At 30.8% G+C, this 27135-nt stretch overlaps 2 protein-coding genes across 2 annotated transcripts; both read right to left on the reverse strand.

Moving 5' to 3' along the window:
- Positions 1-1075: 1075 nt before the first annotated feature.
- On the reverse strand, positions 1076-4492 carry LOC147802500 (uncharacterized). The gene has a single exon (XM_087152734.1). It carries the CDS (start codon positions 4490-4492, stop codon positions 1076-1078), a length of 3417 nt encoding a protein of 1138 aa, XP_087008860.1.
- An 11263-nt stretch (positions 4493-15755) lies between these two features.
- LOC147802501 (uncharacterized) lies at positions 15756-18338 on the reverse strand. Its single transcript, XM_087152735.1, has 2 exons — positions 16605-18338; positions 15756-16541 (listed from the first exon to the last, which is right to left on the reverse strand). Exons 1-2 carry the CDS (start codon positions 18336-18338, stop codon positions 15756-15758), a joined length of 2520 nt encoding a protein of 839 aa, XP_087008861.1.
- Positions 18339-27135: the final 8797 nt, after the last annotated feature.

Genomic DNA, 27135 nt, shown 5'->3' on the forward strand with positions numbered 1-27135 from the left:
GGGGAAAAAAGTAACATTGTGCTTAAATGTTCTTTCTCCTTTACCTCAATTAGCAAAACTAAATATCAATTAATATGAACTTAAAATATTTCCATGACACCAACCATCCGAATCGGAATTTTCGACAATAAAATAAGTTAATAGAGATAAACGTATCTCTTATAAGAAATAAAAAACCTATAAATAAATAAATAAAAGACGAAACCTCTTATAACAATTTAAAATCTTATAAAAAGAAAGAAAAAATGCATCCGACACAAAAGTCCTCCTACCTTCCTCAATCGGCTAATATGAATATCTATACCCTCTTTACAATTTATCATTTAAAATAAAAAAATAACATCTTTTACATTAAACATATTAAAATGCATCTTCCCCTTAGAAAAATAAAATAAATAAATAAATTAAATACATCCAGCTTCTAAGAAAAGAAATACCGTGACTCTAATTAAAAAAGAGCAATACTTTCCTTTCTCCACAATTAAAGAATAAACATCCAACACAGAAATCCACCCACCTTCCTTAATCGGCTCATATAAATATCAGCACCCTTTTCAAAAAATATCATTTAAAATGAAAAAAAAAATAGCATATTTTATATTAAATCTTGCCCTAAAAAAATAAAATAAATAGAGAAATTAAACATACCCAGCTTATAAAAAAAAGAAATACCGCTACTCTAATTAAAAGGCACCAATTGTTCAATCTAAAATGAATTCCTGTTTTCAATATGAATTGTGGAAAATGTTCCACTTACCTTTAGACCGCCAATTTGATGATTCATTAACCTTTATTGGTTTTAATTACAAATAGATGAAGATGAATTTACATGAAATGGTAAATGATGATTATAAAGTGATGAAAATATTGAGTTAGGTATTAGCGCTGCATGGCGCTTCTCTAGTTACATTACATCTACTTCTACTGTTTTTAAGTTTTTGAAAAAATAAAAAGTTAATACTTCTGATGCGCCAGTGGCGCCATCTGGGGGTAGTTTTCTGGGATGACATCTGGGGATGAGGGCTCGTTACATCCTCCCACCTTGAGTTTTGGACGACAAATGTCATGACGAAACTCAATTAGTCAATTCAAGTCTATAAAGTTTTCGACATGGTCGTAAGTATGATCCATGCCGAGTTTTTACGCGCACCACTCTTATTTTTCCATCTTTGCCGGGGTAAAGAGCTTCTATTTTGCCCAAAAGCCAATTGATGCGTTTGTGGTTATCGTCTCCTACGAGAACGATTTCTCCTTCTTTAACTTGAGAGTCTTTCTTTTTACGGGCAAAATCCTTAAGTTGTCCTAAGTATTCGATTCGGAAACGTTTTCGTAAGTCCTCTCGAATTTTTTGACGATAGGCAAATCGTTTTTTCATCCTGGTGGCATCAATTAGATCAATATCTGGTACTCCAGATTCTTTAAGTTCGTGCAAAAACATGGCAGGTGTTAACGGTATCAGGTCCTCTAGATCTTCTGAGATGTACGTAAGTGGTCTGGAATTTATGATGCTTTCAACATCACAAATGACTGTGTATAGCTCTTCATAGAGAAGGTTTGCTCTTCCAAGGGCTTTCCGTAAAATTGATTTTAGCATTCCAATCATTCTTTCAAAAAATCCACCCCACCAGGGTGCAGAGGGAGGATTGAACTTCCAGTGAATCTTTTTCGAAGTAGCAAACTCTTTTAGTTTTTCGAAGTCTACTGATTTCAGATCTGCAGCCGCGCGAGTCAGATTTGTGCCGTTGTCAGAGAAAACCGTTGCGGGTCTTCCTCGTCGTGCTATAAACCTTCTAAATGCCAACAGAAAGCTATCCGTGGAAAGTGAAGTTACTAACTCAACATGAATGGCTCGGAAAACCGCACAGGTGAACAGCACGATCCAACTCTTGCTTCCATCCTTCAAAAAGAGTGGTCCGCACAAATCCACTCCAATGACCTCAAAAATCAATGCTTCTCGTACACGATCTTCTGGTAGAGGACCACTTAGCACTTCTGTAGGACGAGCGCTGAATCTTTTGCAAATGACACATTTTTTAATCACTCGTTGAACAGTTTTTCTGCATCTGAGGATCCAATATTGTTCTCTTAGAACTGACATTACAATTTGAGTTCCGGCATGATTTAGTTCTTTGTGTTTATCAAGTATAAGGCAGTGAGTGACATTATGGTCAGATGGTAGAACAATAGGATACTTAAATGTTCTCAAATCCTTCCTCATGGCTATTCTTGTTCTAACTCGTATAAGGCCTGCATCATCCGTTATAGTTTGTAACGAAGCATAGCAAGGCTTGGTTTCTTCTGCTAGGCATCTGTTCTGCACGTACTTTAAAATGACTATTTCAGCGTCTTTCATTTCTTCAATAGTCAGCTGTTTCTCGAAGTTTCGTTCATCCACAGCACTCTTGATGTTTCGATAAAATCTGTAAATCCAAGCAGTTACCTTTATCATTTTTCGATATGATGTTAAAGTATCATATAACGGAATTTGTCCTTTGAATAAATTTGTTGAAGTCACTACCGTTTTTCTTCTTTCAGAGTTGATAATATCCAAATCTGGATCGATAATATCTTTTGGCCAGAGCTGTGGTGGATCTTTCAACCATATAGGGCCCTCCCACCATTTAGATTGCTTAAGATGCTCTGCAGAACATCCTCGTGAGGGAAGATCAGCTGGATTAAGAGTTCCGGGAACATAATTCCATTCTTCTGGCAAACTGAGAGATCTGATTTCTTGGACTCTGTTGTAAACAAAAGGGGCCCAATTTTCATTCCTTTTTATCCAAAAGAGGGCATTTACTGAATCTGACCAGAAAAATGTTGGAATATTTTCAAGTCTTATGTCTGATTTAACTCCATGTGCCAGTCTAGCTCCAATTGTACAGGATAAAAGTTCAAGTCTGGGTATTGTGACGGGTTTTAGAGGAGCTACTCGAGATCGAGCTTGAATGAGCTGACATGATGTCGAGTCTTCGTTTTGGCTTCTCAGGAATATGCATGTAGCATAAGCTACCTTGCTCGCATCACAAAAAATATGTAAACTTAAATTTCTCGAACCTTCAGGCTTGTCCAAGAGACACCTCGGAATGGTTATATCTTTCAATTGACTTAGTTGTTTTTGCCATTTTTCAAACGTTTTTCTAATAGAAGATGGTAATTCTGCATCCCAAGTGCATTTTAGCTTCCAGCACTCCTGAAGCATGATCTTCGGTATTAATGTTACTGGACATGTGTAACCAATTGGGTCGAATACTTTGTGAACTTCAGACAGAATTTTTCTTTTGGTTAAAGTCTCAGAGGCCTGCGATGTTTCCTTTAAGTCCAAAGTCAATGAATCAGTACTTAATTTCCAAATCAGTCCCAAAACTGGTACTTTTCTTTCTTCTTTAGGGATGGCTACTTCTTGTGAATTTAGGATACTATGCTCCCACCCTCTTAGATCGAATTGAGCTCTCTTCAATATATACTGCGATTCAGTCATAAATTTGTGCAAATGTTCTCTATCTTCAACACTGGTTAAGCAATTATCTACATAAAATGATTCTTTTAATTTAACTGCAGTTTCCAGCATTGATTCTGGCGCTTTCTTCAAATGGTACCGTAGAGTGGCTCCTAATAAATATGGACTGCAAGTCAAGCCAAACACCACTCTTCTATGTTGGTAAATTTTGATCTTCGAAAGGTCTCCATTTTCACACCATAGAAATCTTAGGAAAGGTCTATCAGCTTCACTCAGTTGGATCTGTAAGAAAGCTTTTCGAATATCTGCAATGACTCCAATCTTATTTAATCTAAATCTGTTGATCACTGAAGGAATGAGCTCCACAAGATTAGGTCCTTTTTCAAGACAATTATTGATAGAGGGGAAATTTTTTACTTTTGTCGAACCATCAAAAACAGGTCTGATCTTGGTAGTAGAATTTTCTTTTATCACTGCTCGGTGGGGCAAAAAATGTTCATTGGTGGCAGTATCGTCTGGGTCAACCTCTTCGATAATTCCCTCTTGCAACCATTCTTTAAATACCGCTTCATAATCTTCTAATATTTCTGATTTCTTTAAGGACTCAACGCAGTTCTTCAATCTTCTTTCAGCAACACTACTATAATTAGGCAAAGTAGGGTGATTTAAGATCCATGGAAGGCTCACTTCATATCTCCCATCTTCAAGTACCTTAATGTTGCGATTAAAATGGTCTTCGGTAGCTTTTGCAATTTCTTCTCTTGATTCTTTTTCACCAGGGTCTAATATTCCTAACGTATCTAGTTTCCAGAGATCCGAAATTTTAGCCTGAGCCACATGAAGGGACAAAACTATGTTGGTACTATTACTGTTTTCGGGATCACGAGTTTTACCCATAAGTGTCCAACCTAATCGCGTTTCGAAAGCAACTAAATTTTCTGAAACCGATTTAATAATACCTGTGAAAAGTTTACCGCAAACGTCGGCTCCGATAAGTAAATCAATTTCTTTAGTTTCTGAATTCGACCCTTCCATGTTTTTATAATCGCAAAATTTAATTCCTAACTTATTCGCTTCTTTTATCCACGAGCCGTCTCTTATTTTAGGAATTTCTGTACAAATTTTTTCCTGATCATAAACTTCAAAGTTACAAAAATAATCCCGATTTAAATCGCTCAAAAAAATTCTGTATTTATTATGCTGATTAGTTCTTTGTAATCCACCGAAAAGACTATGATTTAAGTTTTCTTGCCCTATTGGTTTGTAACCTATTTTATTTATTGTTTCTTTTAAAAGATACGACTTTTGGGACCCCGTGTCTATCAATCCGCGTATAATTATTTCTTTTTGTCCGTTTATTAAGCGAATTGTTAACGTTTGCATTAATACTTCCGGATTACAAGTTTCATTCGATAAAACCGTACTTTCCACTTTACTATCTGTTTTCTTTTCCGGACACATAAATGTATAATGACGTCTAAAACAAACATCGCATTTTACAAAACTCCTGCATTTTTTAGCCGTATGGCCAAAGCGAAAACAAATAAAGCAACAACCGCTTCTCTTTAAAATATCCCTTTTCTCATTCATTTCTTTCATTTTAAATTCATTACAATCCCATAAATTATGTCTATCGTTACCACAAGAAATACATTTATTTTTCTTATTACTCGATTCATTCAATAAACCTGACGCCGTTGATATGCGAATCTTATTTTGTTTATTCGAATTCTCGCCTCCACTGCTACGCTTTGAGGAGGGAAAGGGGGAACATTCTAAAACTCGTGTTATAGACGAACTCAAGGCCTTGGCTTTTTCTCGGCTAATTACTTCTGTTTTTAAAATATCGAGGATCTCTGATATTTTCCACTCATCATCATTGCTATATTTTTTGGTTATTTCTAACACTATATCTGAGGGAAGTAATTTAATAAGTATAGGACAGAGTAAAGCCCCGTAATTTTCCTGATTAATTCCCAAAGATTCTAAATTTCTTATTTCAGTTTGACAAGAATCAAAAAGTTTTCTTAATGAAAAAATATCTGTTGATTTTTCTACTGGGGTTAAACTCAACAATTTATTCAAATGAGAGTTAATTATCAACGTTTTCTTGCCAAAGCGTTCTTTTAATGTTTCAATTGCTGATACATAATTATTATTTGTTAAACTGAATCCTTTAATCGCATCTGAAGCCGATCCCACTAAATATGTTTTCAAGTAATTAAACTTTTCAACATTCGACAAACCAGTGTTTTTATCTATGGCAGATTCGAACTGATCGTAAAATCTTTGCCAGTCTGCAGGATCGCCAGAAAATTTCTCTATAGTTAAAAGAGGCAGTTTCACAGAAGAAGTTTCATTTATTCTTATATTAGTGTTTATCTTCGGTTCAGAAATGTTCGAATTTAACTCAGGAGACACTACCGACAGTTTTTCTATTTTTCTGTTTAATCTGCTTTTACTTCGTACAATATTTGTCAAATATTCATCACACTTTATAATTTCTGTATCGATTTCATTTACATCCGTAATACCCTGCTGAATTTCGAGATCAATTTCTTTCAATTGTTCTTGTTTTAACATTAATTCAGACATTAACTCATGCAATTCATCTATTGTCACCCTATCGTCTTGATAAATGTTTTCGATTTTGGTTAATAACTTAGTTGTTAATGACCTTATCGTAGTACGCTTTTGTTTGGATTTCTCCATCTTAATTTATAAGCGAACTATTTATACACTTAAAGTCACTATTCTATGAAACTAAATTTCTAATCGAAAATAAACAAGAAATCTCTTAATGGCGGTCCCTGTTCGGGCGCCAGAAAATGTTCAATCTAAAATGAATTCCTGTTTTCAATATGAATTGTGGAAAATGTTCCACTTACCTTTAGACCGCCAATTTGATGATTCATTAACCTTTATTGGTTTTAATTACAAATAGATGAAGATGAATTTACATGAAATGGTAAATGATGATTATAAAGTGATGAAAATATTGAGTTAGGTATTAGCGCTGCATGGCGCTTCTCTAGTTACATTACATCTACTTCTACTGTTTTTAAGTTTTTGAAAAAATAAAAAGTTAATACTTCTGATGCGCCAGTGGCGCCATCTGGGGGTAGTTTTCTGGGATGACATCTGGGGATGAGGGCTCGTTACACCAATACTTACACCTCCAATCACGAATAACCACCCACATTAGCAACTTCTTCACAAAATATAATTTAAAATAGAAAATAACACATTTTTCGCTTAAAAAAAAGTAAAATATTATTGAAAAATTTAAATTGTATCTTCCTGCTTTAAAAAATAATCAAAGAAGAATAAATAAGTGAAATAAAATTTTAAAAAAAAAGCGTAATACAACCAGCCTATAAGTGCCCCCCCCCCTTACCCTTCTCGTTACCTCAATGATCTAATCTGAATTATTACAGATAAAAAGAATATTCATTGAAACAGCGAGAAGCATTCATGTTGCCCAGAAAGCGAGAGGGGAAATATCCCTACAGATTTTCCCTATGCAGGTACCTTTTTTACCGGGACCTTTTTTTCCAGGGACCCTTTTTTCCGTACCTTTTTTTCCAGGTACCTTTTTTCCGGGACCTTTTTTTCCGTACCTTTATTTCCGGGACCTTTTTTTCCGTCTACCCGATATTCGACGGGTAAGAAAGGGGGTATGAAATTCTCCTCGAAGGAAAAGTGGATTAATACCCCAAGGACCACCTCCGACAACACTGTTTTCTTGGAAACACCGACTCCATTATATGGTTGTTAAAAAATGAGTGATAGTATAGTACACCGATTACAATTTTCAATAGGAATTCCAGTGCTTTCTGCGGCAAACACAAGGTCAAGGACCTGTCAAGACAGGTGGATCTACCCTTTAAGCCCTTTTAGATTGCTGAAAACAAGAAGGGGTTATGTGACGTCACATGTGAGGTGCTTTCCTTCTCCAAGGGGGCACAAAATTTTGCCCAGCAGATGAACTTCTTCAAGGTCGGTTTTAGGGGGTTGACCTAGAGTTGCTGGAAACAAGGAATATGTGATGTCACATGTGCGGGATGCGAATTGACAAAACATACCGTAGATTATAAACTAGGCGATTGCAAGTGGAATTGGCGATAGATTACGCGTAAATGTGGTGGGAGAACGAAATTACATTAACCTAAACAGTGAAATTCGATATTTTTTTTCTCCTCCTCGACTAGCCATGATGAATAAAAATAACTCATTAATTCATTTTAGTAGAAAATTAAAAAAGAAAATAACCTTTTTATTCTTAGAATCACGTTACAAATAAACTGTATTTATATTTTATTAAGCGCAATAATTTGTATTTTATAACACGATCTAGTTTTTTGACATAACAGATTTAATTTTTAAATTTTTATTTACAAGAATTGTGTTTGTGAAGAAATAATAATAATTTATTAATGAACCAATCACAAAAAATAACGTAACATTTTAATACCATGTTTTATTGGAACGCTATTTTGAAAAATTAATTCTATTTAACTTTTATTGTAAGAAAACATAATCTGTTTTAATTTAATGATTTTCTCTGTTAAATCAATCTTGATAAAAGAATAATGTAAACTTTCTTATGAACACTTTTTTTAGAAATTAACAAAGACATATTATTTATTAGAAAAAAAAAATTGGAGGATTCAAAAATGTTATCACGCTTTATAGTAAAAATTTTTTGCAAATGAAAAAATCGATATTTTTAAAATTTTAAAGTAATCGGAAATTCGCTAGTGAAAAAAGAAATATGTGAAATAATTTCAAGAAGGGAAAAATGTACAAATGAAGGGATTTTTCTTCAATGACCTATATCGCGTTTGCTTTATTACTAGAAGCATTTATTGTAAAAAAATATTTATTAAATAACTTTTTTTTTAATGGGATGAGATCTTGAACTTCGTGAAAAATTGAATCAATTCCTTAATACACATAAAAGTCCGTAAATACGGAGATTATGGAGGTCATAGATACCTTGATACTCTTTCAGTATAAGAATAATAAATGCAATTAATAGAAAATGCACAATTTTAAAAATATATTTTATTTACATATATTGTATACAGGTTATTCTGTAACGATCATACGTAGCATAAATTTATAGATTCCTAAATACTGTTATATGAATTATGTTATATGAATTATGTTATTAAAAACATAATTGAAAAAATAACAGAATTAAAAAAAAATTTCAACCTTTAATTAAAAACTTCCTGTTGTCAAGCATTAATAATAATTATAATTTTTAACAACTTTTTTAAACAAAAATTTTTAATTCTCAAACTTAATACTATCCTTCATATAAAAATATCCGAAAATTTGTAAAAGAAAAACTATATTTTAAAATTGAGCCATTGGCGACAACAGAGGTCAGATGTTTACACTGAGTTTAAATAAATTATATATTATAGAACTCACATTTAGGACTTAGATCAATTTATTATCAGTTCATAAGAGTGTTTTTTAATAAATAAATGTAGTGATTGCTTGATTTATAATTGTAAGTCCTGAGTGTTTAATGTTAAGTTATGTTTCCTTTGAAATAATTTTTGAACTATGCAAGGCAGGGCGACATTCATTTCAACTTAAAATATATCAACTTAACTTTCAATAACTATAGATAAATAAGAAACAAAAATTAGATAGAAACTTTAAATGAAATATTTTTAGAAAAATACCTTCTAAATAAGATTTAAATAAAACGCAATCATTTCGCCTGATTGATTTTGTAAAGAATTCTAAACTTTTTAATTTTACAAGTTAGGAGAAAAGTAAATATCTTACAATAGTGGTAGGGAATTAAGGAAATTCTAAATTAAATGAACATTAAAACATTGAGGGCAAAAAATTTTCAATTCACTTAAAAGTTCACTGGAAAGTTCCCAAGATATGGAGAAATGCGCAAAAAGTAAAGTTAACACTAAGGGGTCCTAACATTGCATTGCTTTCCTGACCAAACTATTTGGATAATATTTCCAGATTGCGGCAACCCCTATATACTGGGGACTTGGCGAACAAAGAACTAGTAGAAGAAGCAGGGCTAAAGAGAATACAAGGGCTAGTTCACTCCGCTCTTAGTGCTGAAGCTACGATTTCCCTCCTCATGACGTCACTGTGTCTACAGATCTCGGAGATCGCAAGCAAAGATATGATAACTTTGCATCTTTCTCTTGTAAAAATAAGTTAGACTTTTCTGGTTATTAGCCTTCAAACTTTACGTAATTAACACATTATTTCCGTTCATAAACATAGTTCAAAAAAAACTTTCTTGGTTATTATATTAAAAAAATGCCATTTTAAACTTATAAAAATGTTTTGCTAGTTGGTGAAAATGACACGATAAATACTTTATTTTAAAAAGTTCAGTTTTAACTTTAACTATTAAGAAAAATGAAGGCATATATCGACACTTTTTTTATCTACATATTCTTTTATAAAGATAAGTTAAGTTAAATTTAGAATCCCTGATTTTAAAATATGTCGTTAATAGCAATTTGTTCAGACTTAATCATTAGGAAACATCAACCTTAAACGCTAATTACTGAAACAAAATAATAATTTAGGTTCATAATGACATCAGAAATTTTACAATTGTTTATAGACATTTAAATTTACGATGATATAATATATAGATATTTAAATTGAAGAGAATATAATTTTTAAAAAAAATCATAAATATTTAGAATAACTACATTAAAAAATATGTTATGAAATTAGGAGAATTTCAACTATATACTATATATTTTATTTATACTTTTTACTTACATTTTAATTTTCTTTGACTTTATCTATTTTTTAATTCTTTTCACCTGCCTTTCTTTATGAAGTAGCGAGGCGGTTTCTATTTAGATAATGAATTTTTATAAAAGTTCTTTACGACAGAATAAACGTATTGCGGTTTTATATTAACTGTGTCATTTCGGAATCCATTCTTTACATAGTTGTTCATTTACTTTAGGGAACACGCGAAAAATTATACTTTTTCCTTTTGTTTTTATATCAGAATTTTTGCAAGTTGCAATCGCGCAAACTGGCATTTCGATAATAGTTTTAAATTCGTGTAAATTCACTGCAAAAACTGAGGAAAGTCATTATAGAAAATAACAAATGTCTTAGAATATCTCGCAAAAAGAAATGATCCAATATTAGTTAGAGCTAGTAAGGCCAAACGCTCCGTTCTTGAAGTAAAAGTGGGAGCTTTGCACCAAACTGACGTCACTAGAGTGACGTCGGAGGATCGGCGCGGCAAGAGATACTTCAAAGGAGTGAACCAGCCCTTCTATTCTCTTTATCCCTGAGAAGAAGTATTCTTTGGCCAAGACTGGGGATCAAAAATCCGAATACGCAGGAAAAAAATTTCTCAAGTTTTAGTGTCTGATTTCCGAACTTAAAATATATTGTCTGCTATAATTAAGCGGCATATTTGAATTCACCCTCTCGATCCATTAAGATTGAGTCCTAGAACGTAAACATCTGATCATTAGATCAAAAGTTAGTTTTAGATTTTTGTTTACTGTTCACTGTACACTAAAACGTGATTTTTTTTCTTTTGAAATTTCGATTTTAATGCCATTACTTCAATCTCCTTCGGGTTGTGCTTACTTTATAAATTTAATCTCAACTATATTTTTCTCTTCACTTTTAAACTGTAAAGACTTTTTCTCCATTTGTAAATTATGAAAAAAATTATTAATCTGATTGCGTAAACAGTTAATTTATTAAAATTGGCCATTCTCAATTAATTCCTTTCAATAGTCATTTATATTATTAATAATAATTATGCTGCTATAATTAGGGAATTTCTATCGACAAAATTCAAGTAATTTTTCTTTCCGGAGCAAAATGCATTTTTATTTAGAAGGGAACAATACTGACTTAATATTTATACGATAAAAGACTCTCTAATCGCTAACACCGATGACAGGAGAAATATTCAATTTTTTCTTTTCCACAAAAAGTTTAAAACTTAAATTGTTGTTCTTTCATTATAAAGCAATCGTATAATATTCTCGTATCATGTAAAACTTTATAACGAAGTTACTTATCTACCGTTTTGCAGTTATAAAATGAAATAATTATTAAATTATACTTGCATTTTAAAATGTAATACTCAATTGTTCAATGAATTTTACGATTATTATTATAAAAATGCGTATAATGAACATTTCAATTTAAATAATTAGTACAAAATAGCTGCTAAAAATTCTCTTAAACATTTATAAATATTATGCATTTATAAATTTCAGCTTTTCGCATTATTGCTAAATAATCTCTACGTCGAAAAATATTTAAAGAATTTCATAATAACAGAAAATTAAATAAAATTAAAAAGAAGTTGTAAATGGTTATCGAGTAGAACCATTAAGTTTAATTAATGAATATAGAATTGGAAATTAAGTCTCTGCTAAACAATAAAAATTTTTTTTTAATCTTTTAAGTAAACAAGCTTCATTATAATAATCATAAGGACTAAAGGTTATTGTGAAATTATTAATTCTAATTAGTGGATGAGTAGGAAAAGAATTTCACTACTCGAAATACATTTAATGAAAGTTATGAAACTATAGAATATGTAATAATGTGTAATTTTTCCATCTTAGTTCTATTACGACCTTTTAAAAAACGCTAATAAACACAATTTAGTCAACAGATACAAACGATTATGTCGGCGCTATAACAAAAAAATATGCTTTATATTTTATTTGATGCAGAAGAATCAAATGAAGACCCGCTTAATTGAAATGTCGCACAAAACAAAACCGAAAACACAAAAAGAAAAACATAAGCACGCAGCTGTCAATTCGCGTGCGGGATGCTTGCGATTTCCAAAGGACAGTACAACAGGTGAACTCCTTCAAGGTCAGATCGTTGATACTTCCTTTCTGCCCGTGTGACTGATTACTGTCTTTTTGAAGAAGAAGAAGAAAAAAAACTTTCAGTGTGCTTTATTGTAAGACTGGAATTCATTGTAGTTTCCTCTAAAATGTCCTAAATTTATTTAAAAAACCTAATTATTGTGTAAAAAAGCATCGGAGTAATTAATTAATTTAGATAAAAATTTTGCATGTTTAAAAATTTCAAATAAACCGGGGGCAATCTTATCAAGTCTACCTAATTTTTTCCTTCAAAATATTGTGGACAGCTCCGTGTATTTACAGGGGGGGGGGGGGGGGGGAACTGAATGCCTAGTTAAAATTTATTTAGTATCTTTTTTTCGATTTTACTATTTCTAGAAGATGCAGTAAATGTTGTTTCAAACCGTGGATGAAGAAATACGTTTCAAAATTTTTGATTACTCTCTCAAATGTATTTTATATAAAACGATTTATATCCAGTAACCAATTCCATAACCAGAGAGTTTCAAAATTATTGACTGCTCATTAATAAATATCTTTAAAAAACGATGTATTGCTAAAGTATTGGAACATTTCTTTGACTAATAACTTTAGATTTAGTAAGGACACGAGAGCCGAATGTTAGTCTACTGATATGCAAACCATTCGATTAATAATAAAATTTTAAAACGATGAAATATCGACTGAATTTAAAGCGGAAAAAACAGTTTTAGTTCATTTTTCACTCAAATAAGAATTGGATCCCCATTGGTCCAAATTGTGTGCGTTTTATTGCCACTAGATCGTTAATTTTGAAGGGTGCAGATGGTTTTCGCCGAAGATTGTAAGTTCGTTTGTTTTCATCTTGGACTTTCTGTATTTGTAGTTTGGCTTGTTTCCGTAACTCGTCACGGCTGTTAACGAAGATGGCTTGAATTTCCTCATTCAGCATATTTGTAATTTTCAGATCTTGTTTTGTTTTAATAGCAGTACCAAATAACAGTTGAAAAGGGGTAGTGCTAATGCTTCGTTGAAAAGTAGAATTAATGACTTTCTGAACGTCTTTTACATAAGTATACCATTTGTTAGGATCTTCTATTGATAATTTGGAGATTACAGAAATTATGGTAGAATTTAAGTTTTCTATTTGTCCATTTGCTCTCGGTAAACCAGTAGTTACAGGAAAATGTTCAGCAGTGCAATACTCAAGGAGCTGTTTGGAAGTAAATGCAGATCCACGATCAGAAATAATTCGTGATGGATTGCCAAAAACATATTTTTGAGAGTCTAATTTAGAAATAACTTCAGTAGCATCTGTAGATTTAGTTGGGTATAACCAGCAAAATTTTGTGAAAGCGTCTATAACTGCAAAAATGTATTTATAATTCTTGTTTGTGGTAGGCAATGGTCCTAAATGATCGATATGATAAGTGTGCAGAGGAATGGATTCTTTTTCGATCGGATGTAACAGTCCTTCTTGTTTTCCACACTTTCGATTTATTAAAATGCAAGGAACACAGTTTTTAATAAAACAGTCTATTTTTTCTTTCACTTTAGGGATATGGAATTGATGTTTCAATGATTCTTCAGTACGCTTAGAGGCATAATGTCCGCGATCGTGAGCATTTCGTATAATATCATTCTGCATACTTTCAGGAACGACAAGAAGTTCTTCACCATCAACAAATTTGTATAGTATGCCAGATTTAAGAAAAAAGTCATCATAAGGTTTAATTTTCAAAAGTTCTTTAACCGTTTGGATTTCACTATCTTCTTCCTGAGCTTTTCTAATTTTCGTAATGAGACAATCGTGTACTATCATAATGGGATATCTACTTAGCGCGTCAACGTGATACATTTTAGAACCGGAACGGTGTTCAATGATATAATCGAAATCCTGTAGCAATAATGCCCAGCGCGCTATGCGAGTACACAAATCCTTTTTATTTAATGTCATCGCAAGCGCATTACAATCGGTCACGATTTTAAAATGTTTCCCTAGCAAGTAAACTCTAAATTTTTTCAAAGCCTGTACAATGGCTAAGACTTCAAGCTCATAACTGCTGTATTTCGCTTCGGCATCAGACGTTTTCTTACTCATAAAATATACCGGGTGAAAAGCATTATCCTCTATGGACTTTTGCATTAAAATACATCCGTAACCATGAATACTAGCGTCGCAATGTATTTCAGTATCCGCGTTTTGATTGTAAATACTAAGAACGGGTGGAGAAGACAAATTATGTTTTAAACTACAAAATGCTTGTATTTCATTCTCGGTAAATTTAAATTCGCGATTTTTCTTCAAAAGTTCAGTTAAAGGGTGCGCAATAATCGAGAAATTAAATATGAATTTTCGAAAATAGCTAGCTAGACCAAGAAATGATTGTAAATCCTTTCTATTCTTGGGTTCGGGAAAATTAAGTACGGCTTTAATTTTTTGTGGAGATGGGTACATTTTACCATTTTCAATTACATTTCCGAGAAATTCTATTTTTCTAGTTAAAAATGTACATTTTGAAAAATTTATCTCTAACCCATAAGCAGAAGCGAGTGAAAATACCGATGCAAGCCTCTCGAGACCTTCCTCTTCATTTTTCGATGGTGTAGTCATATCATCCATAAAAATAATAATATGACCTTTAATTATCAAATCCTTAAAAATAGTGTTAATATAACGCTGAAAAGCTGCGGGTGATTTGCAAAGGCCAAATGGTGCGCGTAAAAATTGAAATTGACCATTATGAGTGACGAAAGACGTATATTTACGACTGTTCGGTTCTATTTCCAAATAAAAAAATGCATTACGCAAATCAATTTTGCTAAACGTAGTTGCTCCTTGAAGATTCTCTAATATATCATCAATAAGTGGTAAAGGGTAATTATCTTTAACTACATTTTTATTTAACGCTCTATAGTCAATACAAACTCTTGGGGTTCCGTCTTTCTTTTTTACCACTACTGTACAAGAAGGTAGGGCAATCAATATCGAAAACAATAACAAATATTTATTTAAACAAAACAACGTTCCATATTATTAGGGTGGAACCCTTCAGATTATAAAGTTATATTAGAAGACAATAATTACAAGCCAATGCTTACTGCTTGGTGGTTCAATGTAGACTGACTATCAGCCCTCTGGTGGGGAGATTTAGAATTAATCAAACTTACATCTACATTTCTTAACACTCCCCACCTGATAATTTTAAAGTAAAAATTATCACAAAATAATATACAATAGCAAAACAATAATTCTACATTATATCAAACATTATTTAAACACATTACATATAAAAATTAACACTAATCAATTATAAGACAGTAAAATATAAAAATAAACACTTATCAATTATAAGACAGTAAAATATAAAAATAAACACTAATCAATAATAAGACAGTCAAATATAATTTGAAGCATCAAATTTAAAGGAATAGAATTATTAAAATATCATTAGAATGTTAATTATCTTTTTAAGAGGTTCTTTAATGCTTCTCATCAACCGTTCATAAAATCCTCCCCACCATGGGGCAAGCTCAACAATAAACTTCCATGTAATGCCTTCAGAAGAAATGAAATTTTGAAATTCATCTCCTCTAATAATAGAAAAGAAGTACCTTATATCTCTTGAAGCAGCCTTAAAAGTTGCTGCGTTATCAGAGTAAATAGTTTTACAGTTATTTCTTCTTGACATGAAACGGCGTAACGCTAAGATAAATTTATTCGTAGACAAATCGGAAATCAGTTCTAAATGTACAGCCCGTTTGACTGCACAAGTAAACACAGTAATATAAGATTTCAAAACTTCATCCTTTTGTTTTACTGAAATAAGCCCAGTAAAATCAATTCCAACCACTGAGAAAGGTGGAGACTTTGAAATTCTATCTTCAGGCAGCTCTCCAGTACGCTGATTGGCTGGTTTCGCAAAGTGTTTTCTGCAAATCATGCATCTTCCAATTATTCTTTTCACTAGTTGTCTGGCTTGTGAAATCCAATAACTTTTTCTAATCTGCAAAAGAGTGACATTAACTCCACTATGAAGCAACCTTTTATGTTTTTCAGTGACCAAAAGTTCGGAAAATTTCGAATTCTTGGGTAGCAGTATAGGATTAACTGCTTCAGGATCCACTACAGATTGAAACAGTCTACTGCAAATTCTTAATATCTGTTTTTCATCTAGGTATGGACGAAGACAAAATATGCTAGAGTTATTTTTAATATCTTCCTTCTTCATCAAAGTTTTAATTTCTTCTTCATAATAGTTATTCTGCGCCTCCTTTATTAAAATAACTTCGGCTTCTTTCAATTCTTCCGTAGTTAAGGGACCTTTCAGTTTGTCATAATTTCGACAGTTTTGGATAAACCGCTTTGACCAAGCCACAATTCTTTTCACCTTTAATAAAGAACTGTAATTTTCTAAAATCAGAAAAGTCTCTTTAGAATCTGCGAGGCAACTGTGTTGAGAAATAACGCTGTTTCTAAGTTCTAAATCAACTGAATGCTGCTGATGATTAATTTCAGTATTTTCTTGAGGCCACTTACTTTCATCCTCTATGAGCCAAGATGGCCCGAATTTCCATAAGTTATCATCAACAAGGCTTTTTAGTGATTCTCCTCGAGTTAATTTATCAGCAGGATTTGAACTTCCTGGACAGTGTTGCCAAAGTTTAGGATCTGTCAGAGTTTGAATTTCAGACACTCTGTTTTGCACGAAAGGTTTCAAAGAGTTGTTATTCTTTATCCAAAAATACGTAATTTGTGAATCTGTCCACAAATAAAATTGTTGGCAAATGTCACTAAACAATTTGTGTAAATAATCATAGATTCTAGCACCAATAACCGCTGACATAAGCTCTAAGCGGGGCAATGTTAAAGTCTTGATTGGTGCTACCCTACTTTTGGACATAATGAATGAGGTCTTAACTTCGTTCGAAATATTTACATATCTGAAATACGCTACAGCACCATAGGCCTTTGTGCTAGCATCAGTAAAAATATGAACGGCAATTTCTTTCTTATTATCACAGTTATCGAAATATTTTCGTTCCATAAAAAAGTTCTTTAAATAATGAACTTCAGAAATCCAATTGTTAAAGTCTGTTTCAATATCTAGAGGCAGAGGGTCATCCCAATCGAGTCCAGCCTTCCAAATGTTTTGCAGCAAAATTTTCATCTTAACAACAAAGGGAGAAATTAAACCGATAGGATCATAAATTTGAGCAGCAAATTTTAAAACAGTACGCTTGGTGCACTGAATTGACTTAGATGACGACTGCTCTAAATTTTTATATTCAATCAACAGTACATCACTTTCTGTATCCCATCGAAGACCTAACACCTTTGCATGTGCAATTGAATCATTAATGGCAATACCATTTTGAATCCATAATTTCTTTAATTCGTTTGAATTAGAATTAAATTTCCGTAAATTCATACTCGCGGATTTCAAAATATTTACAGCATCAGATGACAGTCGATATGCATCATTAACTGTATCAGTTCCCCAGTACAGATCGTCCACGTATAACGAAGAATTTAACATTTTAACACAATCGGGTTTGTCATTAGCATATTTTTTAATGTGGTACTTTATTACTGCCTTCAAAATGAAAGGGGAAGTGGTAACTCCGAACGGTAACCTTTTCAAATTCATAATTTTAAAACCTTCGCAATTATCATTATCAACCCAAAGAAATTTTAAATATTTACGCTCATTTTCATCTATCTCTATCATTAAAAACGCCTTCTCAATATCACCAGAAAATGCAATTTCATGCTTTCGAAAATTTAGTATGACATCCAAAATATTCAGGTTCAAATTTGGACCTGACAATAACATATCATTAAGGGATTTTAAACAAATATCCTTCGAACTAGCATCGAAAACGATACGAACACGAGATGTTTCTTTATCGGGTCTTAAAACAGCTGTATGTGGCATGAAATAACCAGAATTAACGGATTTATCTTTACATTCCTCAACGATTCCATCTCTTATCTGATCCTCAATAATATTTGCATACATGTCATAAATATTCTCATTTTTACTTAATTTTATCATTAAATTATCAAACCGTTTTTTGGCAATATAGAAATTACTATCAAGATCATCGGGATTTGAATTCCAAAGTAATCCGGTTTTATAACGATTGTTTTCATATTTTAAATTGCTTTCAAATTTATTAATTGTTTCTTTATCTTTTAGAGATAAAATTTCACACTCCTTGGTGATACCTAAGGAATCGAGTGACCAGAATTTTCTTAAATCAAACATATCACCTGAATCAATTACACTATTCATAACCGCTATGTTTTGGGACAATGTATGCTCCCGTTTATAACTACTTCCACTAATCACCCATCCAAGAACAGTTTTTACTGCACACAGGCGATTATTTATAGTTATCTTTTCATACAAAAGAAATTCCCAGAATAAATCTGAACCAATTAAAAGTTCTATACTCAGCAAATTATCATTATCTTCCAAATAAGAATCAGCCATATCAATTTTATTTTTATTCATAAATTCAATTATTTTGGGGTCGGGAGGTTCAACTTTAACTCCAGTAATGCATGGTATGACAAGAGTTCTAATTTTAGTTCTAAAATCCGTATTCTTTTTGAAAATTTCGAATTCAACAACAGGATAAGCCTTTTCTGTTGCTCTTTGCATTCCAAATGAATAAACTGACAAAACTTCGTAAGCAACCGGTTTTAAGTTTAAATTATTTGCAACTCGTTCAGACAAAAACGAACGCTGGCTGCCATTATCTAAAAGAATTCTTGTCAATTGAGACGAAGAATCTGATTTAACTTCAGCAGTACAAGTCTGCAAATAAACCCTTTTGGAACATTCAGCTTTTTTATTATTACATTGGGAAACAGAACTAATAACTTCCTCATTGGAAATGCTTGATGGCGGAGTTTCATTAGAAACTGCAGCCAAATCAGAAGATTCATTTAACTTTTCCTCAGCGTTTTGAATTTTACTAACTTTAGCATTATTTATCCCCTTATTACCTCCCAAACAAATAGACCCATGATGACTTAATCCCTTACATTTATAACACGGTAATTTATTTACACGACAATTCTTGCTTACATGAAACAATTTAAAACACTTGAAACAACGATTAGAATTTTTCAATAATTTTACCTTGTTTTGGGAAGACATATTACATTTGAAAGCGTCATGGGGTTCAGAGCAAAAAATGCATATTGACTGCGTCGTCTGTGCATTAAGCGCAGTAGCTGAGGGTGTGCCTATATTAAAATTTCTGTTTATATACATATTTTGCTCGTTACGCAAATTATAGCTACCTCGATGGTTATAGTTAGTCTTTTTATCATTTAAAAATGCAACCGATTCACGACATTCTATCTCATTCTTTAAAAACAGCAATAATTCATTAACATCGATTTCATCTTTAGATTTCCGTTTTCGTTGAAAATCTAAAACAAAATCTTCAGGCAATAATTGTAAAATTATTGGTATCAAAAGTATACCATAAGATTCAGATTGAACCTTCATTGAATCTAAATTTCTAACTGCGATGTCTAAATCATCGTACAATTTGCGTAATGCTGTAATATTAGAGGTATGTTTAACACTCGGAAAACTAAGTATTTTACTAACAAATGAATTCAAAATTAAATCTCTACGACCATATTTCTCATGTAATAATTTAATACAATTATCATAATTATCATTCGTTAAATCAAAACCTGATACAACATTACCTGCCTGGCCAGTAAGATAAGATTTCAAATAAATGAATTTCTCAATTTTAGAAAGTGATTCATTTTTATGGATAGTATTTTCAAAAGAATCCCAAAAAGAATTAAAATATTTCGGATCTCCCGAAAAAGGAACAATTTGAATTTTCGGCAATTTAATACTGGAATTGTTATTAACTACTCTTTTCTGCTCAGTTAAAACCGAATCATTTTTTACAGTTTCAACTGTTTGTTCATTAACCGAAACCTTTATTCCTTTACATTTTATCAATTGCTTTAATTTAGCTACATACGTCAAATATTTATCCTGATATTCTTCACTAGAAGCTAAATCTTCAACCAACAAATTAATATCAATTATATTTTCAATTTCCTTATTCAAAGCTATTAAATTTTGATTCCTTTCAATTAACACAGTAAGATTCTCATCTAATACATTTGTTTCAACATTTTGCTCAGTTAATAATTTATCAATTTTATTTATTAACTTAGTAAAACTACTTCTTTCACTAAACCTTTTTCTTTTAATTCTCTCTAAATAATCTGCTTCAGCCATAATGAACGTCTAACACAAAGTCACACCCTTAGCAATATAAAAAAAAACAATAAATTTTCAATAATCAAAACCTCAAAACGAAAACGAATTCTTCAACAAAGAAAGATATAAAAACGCTTACTTTGCACATACAAAGAATTAGACTAGCTGTCTCCTTGAAGTGATCATGTATCGTTAACTGTCATTTTCGATTTTGCCCTTGAAATTAAAAAGAACACTTTATTTTCTTTTGCTTTAAATTCCTCTAGTTCGTAAAATAGTTCCCGTGGCCTATTGCACCATGTACAATAAGGTAGGGCAATCAATATCGAAAACAATAACAAATATTTATTTAAACAAAACAACGTTCCATATTATTAGGGTGGAACCCTTCAGATTATAAAGTTATATTTAGTGATGTGCGAAAAACGAACGAATCGATATTTCAATCAACTCTTTTTTGTGAATCGATTCATCAAGTTCGTTTTTGAAAAAGAATCGATTCTTTTTCCTTTTTTTTTTTGACAATATTTTGTACTCTACACTTTATAAGCTTATTCAGAGTTAGTACTTATACATATTAAACATCCGCATATGCATTTGATACAGCATTTCGTTTATACAATTGGAGCTTGATAAAATCCTATCTCAGTCGAATAGACACAGGTCCATTCTCACTCGAGTATCATGCGAATGACAATCTGATTGGTTGAAAATATTTACATGCGAACAACTAGCCAATAAGGTACTCGTATGTGTGAGAGTTTTCGCAAGCGGAAAAATCGCATCCAATGAGAATGACCCCGATGTCAACGTTAGCGCACAACCGGTTTCCGGAGGTGATTAATAAAATGAACTCACTTGAAGGATGAAGGGAATTGAAAAAGTTATTAATGCAATACGTACTGTATGCACTCTCTTTTTTTCTTTCGCACTGTCTTGGCTGACCGCCCTCTTATAACCCTAAACTTTGGCGATCAGCTGAAATGGGTGATTGCCAAACGAAATCTATCGCCAACTGCTTGGATGCCCGCTTTTTGAACGTGATTGAAAATGGCGAAAATGTTTGAGCTGGACGTACTCGGAATGATTAAGCAATGAAACGAATTCGCTAGGTAAGTCATATTTTTAATTGTAAATTTACTATATTATCTCCAATGTTCTTTCGAATGCTAAGAGCTGCACCATTTGCTCAATTAATTCAAAATGCCTTGGTTTTCATAGCCATTTTCTAGATTTGATTGAGCTGGATTTTATATTTTGTCATCATGAAAATTTTATTTACAGGTAATTCTTATTAATTAAAGATTTATAATATAAGTGTATGTTTTAAAAGCATTATATTTTAAAAAATCATGAGATTTTGTTAATATTAAGAGATCATACTAAATTTCCTGAAAATGCAAAGATTTAGAATTTAAATTACATAGTTTGTTTTCCTTTATGTGTAAAATTTATGTATTTTTGAAAATCATAAACCAAAAGATTTTCATTTATCAAAGTTTTTCCATGTTTCCAGAAATCTTTAGTTAGATTGTCTAAAATTAGCAACGCAGTTTAGTAATGAAATTTCTTAAATTTAAATGATGAGTTGATTTACGTTTATTTCAGAGACATAATACAAAGAGATTTTTTTTCTAGAAAATATATTAATTAAATTTTATTTTGATAGGAAGTTTTTGTATTGAATTTTCTTCATAACAGGGGAGAGTTCATAAATCATATTCAAAATAGTTTTGTTTCAATTTTATTATAAACTTATGTTAAAAAGAAATTCTAAATATGAATCTGTAAAGAAACAGAAAAATTCTTATTTTGAATTTTAGATAATATTTATCATTTTCGTTCACAATTACTGCTCTTATTATTCTTTTAGATTGTCTAAACTATTACATAAATTATGAGCATGCATACTATAATCAAGAAATTTTATTCTATATGTATCACATTTATGTGCAAAACAATTTGTACACATAATTTAATTTTTATTTCAAATGCATATAAAATTATTATATTTCTTTAGAATATAACTCATATTAACAAATTAATAACAATTTAAATTAACTTATTTAGATTTTAATTTGAAATTAAATTTTTCATTTACTACAAACTATTTAAATTGTTTTCTATCTATAATTTTTATTTTCTCAAAATTCCAAGATTTTTTACAGTTAATGTTTAAGTCAAAAACTACTATGTAAACCAAACCTTGCTTATTTCTTCTGTACTTCTGTCCCCTTTACTCTTTTTACTAAGGGATTCCATGGTGACATATTTAACTGTTTTCTTAAATGTTTAACCTTATTGAGATATTGATGTTGTCGCAGATGAATGTATTAGCAAAGATGGCATTCATTAAAACTGACAGGGCAATATTCAGTCTGTGAAGAATGCATGACTAAGTTGCTAAAAAGAAAGTGTATGTATACACGACTTTGTTTACTTATATATATGTTAACTAGATTCATGAAAACATTGTACTCTTGTCTTGACATTTAAGCCTGATCACCACAACTCAGCCCATTCAAACAAGAGAGAGTAGTCAAAGAACTGCATCAGACTTAGCACTTTGATGCTGTAAGGAAAAATATTCAGTAGAAAGTGTTTTTTTCCCTGATATTCTTCTTTGTACTACTTTACACAATGGAGAAAAATGTTTAGAGGCAATAGAATGTTATGAGTTAATTTAAGTACTAATTCTCACAACGGTTGTGGTTCTGCCCCTGAGGGACAGAGGGAAGATCGCTAAGAACATTGCCCCTGAATTATAAATACTCTTTCACTTTAAATATATTTGGTATATACAAAGTAACTTTATACAAAACTAAGTAGAGAGATTACTGTAATAAAAATTTGTCTATTGCACAGAGATTCATCTAATTTTATTCTTTTTTTAGCTTAAATGACAGACAGATTAAGAGGAGCCAATACGAGTATTTCAATTAGTATCAGTAGTTAGTACTATTGCTACTAGTATAATGTTTTTTATTTTGATTATTCAACTAATTGTATATTAACTGTGGCATTTTAAGTGTTTTAGTTTTTTTTCTTCAACTATATTGTTGTAGTATTCTGTTTGCAAATTGAAATTTTAATAAAATAATAAAAGTCAAAATAAATATCTTTTAATGTTTATCAGTATTTGTCTTTAATCAAATGTAGGTTAAGAAAAAGTCAATGTTTTGCTGGTTATTATCTTCCTCTATTATTATTAAACAATAAATTTATTAATATATTTTTTATATTAATTATTTTAAAAATTATTTATTCTATTTGCTTTATCAATTTTAGAAATTTATTATTTTAGCATTCAATCTCTAAAAATGGTGAAAGATTTTAAAAGTATTTAAATCTTACCTCTTAATAAATGAATTATCATGCATAAGTATTCAACATGGTTGATTTTTACTTATAAAACTTTCAAAGTAATGTAAGGTCTCTTTTTTCTCCCTAAATGACATATGGGCTAAAGAAGAAAACAGAAAAAAAAGCAATGAAAAGTTTATAAACTTTTATTATTAAACCATATTTTTGTTAATATTGGTTTGATGCTGTGGTTATTTTTTAAAGATTTGTATTTTCCCCTTTAAGGTTAACATAGTTCTTGTATCAGAAAGTTAGTTGTTTATGTTATTTTTTTAAAAATTTCTTATTTCAGCCATCAGTCTGTTACTGTCTGATCGGAAAAACCAGAATTAAGTTTGCAAGTTGTGTGGTATAAGAGGCAGTCTAAAAGAAATATGAGGTTTGTTTTTTAATATTTGATTCTATTTAAATTTTACTTGCTGATTTAGTAGTATTAGCATAATTCATAACACAAATATTTATCATGTTTTCAAATAAACTACAGTTACATAGTTTGGGCATAGTTATCCAGTAGCACAGTTTATTACTAGCAGTTTAGATGTAGAAACCATTATTTATTTCTCTTGAAACCATTATTTATTTATTTCTTAAGTTATACTTTAACAATACAAAGTTGAAAAGAAGCCCCTTTTTTTCTCTTTTGAATAAAAGGTTAAATTAATAGTATGTTACACCCTAAACTTAAAGTTACCAATAAGAAGTTATCAACTTTCCTTGATTTAGCAAGTTGAAGCAAGCCAGTCATTGGCAATTTTTTTATTTTTTTTATTCTAAAATTAGAACTGAAAAATCAAGTATTTCTTTCCTTATCAATGAGCAAGAAAAGTATTTTTAGAATATAATTTTGCAAACAAGAAATTAATTGCTTTTGTATTTTTCAGCTATTTTATTGCTTCAACTCTTTATTTATTCTGTTTTTTAAATTAAAAATCAACTGAGGATGCAGATTACAACAGTTTTGGCTATACCAATCATTTCAATTAATGTTATTATAATGCTTTTTAAATTTGCTGTTGTGTTTTTGTCAGAGTGTTGTGTTTTGTAAAGTTTTGAAAAATTCTTGGAATTAATCATGGACTTGGTAATTTAAAATGTAGATTTTATTATATTGCTAGTTTTTGACATTTGGATTACATGTGCTAAAGTTTTTATGCTTACATACTTCATTATTTGTTTGATGATGCAAGAATAACATTACTACTATAAATGATATTTTTAAATTAATATTAAAATTTTGAATAATATTAAGGGTTCATGAATCAATAATCGAAAAGAACAAGTTCTGTTGTATCACAATTTGTGCTTCATGTTTTGTTTATCCAGTTGCAATGCTTTTAGTTTTCTTCCAGGTTGTTATGATCATCAGTTATTGTGATGCATCCTTAAATGTAGAGAGAAGGCTCCTTCATCGACTGAATTTTCAACCATGCTGGCCTGAGAATTATTACGATTTCCAGGTCAGTGCTTGTTGAAATTCCAGTTTTGATCCGTCGTGTCCAGTTTTCTGTCAAATCAACATTAAGAAGGAAGTTATGATATTGAATAAGTATAAATTTTAATTTGTTTTAAAGATATATTTAATCTTGGTTTGTTTACGGAGTTAATATATTACGTTGTACTATATTTTATATTAACCTTATCTATTATTAATATTTATAGTTTTATATAAAGAAAATTCTATTAAAAATATATGTATATATAATTTATATGTATTTTAATATCTTACATAATTATTAATATGGTATCTCATCAAATTTTGTTTCATTATTGTCGCATCATTATTTTTTACACATTTTTTGTGGTTAAAAGTCCAAATTATTTTTTGTTGTAGTGAGTAAAACAATTAATTGCAAGAAATATGAAGAATTTCAATGTACTTTTACTATGTCTTATTGCCTTTATTAAATTTTACATACATTAAAGTTTTAGATTTTGTGTTTACGTTTTTTATTATTTGTAAGATTCTACTTATTAAACATTTCTGTAAATGACATTTTTAAATCTAATATTATAGTTCAGAATAATATGGAGAGACTAGTATAGAATTTGAATAGTTGAGAAGAAGCACAAGTAAGTAGCAATTGTATCACAAATTGTAATTTGTGCGTCTTCGTGTTTTGCATATCTAGATTTGTTGCAAGTTGAGACTTTCTTTTCATCAACTAATCAGGTGTATCCTTTAAAAGCTCCTTCAGCATGTCTTTGTCTTAAATGGGAGTGATGAAATTGCTTGTTATGACCATAATTTGTCGGAATAGAAATACCTACTGGAATACATGCTGTCAAAGACTTGTGTTGATGCTGAGTAAGTATAAGTGTCACATTTCTTGCCTAAATAATTGTTAGTGTGACAATTTCACTTGCTAGTCATTTATTGTTGCTGCCTCTCTGCATAAATCTAAAATTGGTATGCACCTCCGACATATTTTATATTTGTAGATATTTTAATCTCTTACATTATAATTAATTAGGTATCTTTTTCATTGCATTATATCTATGTGGGGTAAAGCAATTTTTTGTGCTTCTAATTATTATATTGGATATAGTTACTTATAATAGTATGAAAATATGCATATTTGAATTAGTTACTTGTGTATATTGAATATTATTTGAAAGGAAATATGAATGACTAATAAGTTATACTTTAATAATACACGGTTGGGAAGAAATCAGTTTTTTTTTTCCTCTTTTGAAGGTTAAATTAGTATATTACACCCTAAATTTAAAGTTACCATTAATAAGTTACCAATTTTCTTTGTATAAATATCTTCAAATGGTATAAAAAATTGTTTTACATTTTATTATATTGCTACTTTTTAAAATTTAGATTACATGTGTTAAAGTTTTCTGTTTACATACTTCATTACTTGTTTAATGATGCTATGATTACATTACTACTATAAATAATACTTTTAAATTAATATTAAGAGCTCATTAATTTTAATAATTGAAAAAGCACAAGTTGTGTTTCATGTTTTGTATATGCAGTTGCAATGCTAATAGTTTTGTTCCAGGTTGTTATGATCATCAGTTAATGTGATGCATCCTTAAATGTAGAAAAAAAGGCTCTTTCATCCACTGAATTTTTAACTACTCTGACCTGAGAATTATCAGAATTGCCAGGTCAGTGCTTGTTGAAATTCCAGTTTTGATTCTTCAAAAATTCTGGGTACTCCAAATCAAC

Source organism: Parasteatoda tepidariorum, chromosome 10 (genome assembly GCF_982258835.1).
Source record: "Parasteatoda tepidariorum strain Cologne lab strain chromosome 10, Ptep-v5.0, whole genome shotgun sequence".
NCBI classification, from domain to species: Eukaryota; Metazoa; Arthropoda; class Arachnida; order Araneae; family Theridiidae; genus Parasteatoda; species Parasteatoda tepidariorum.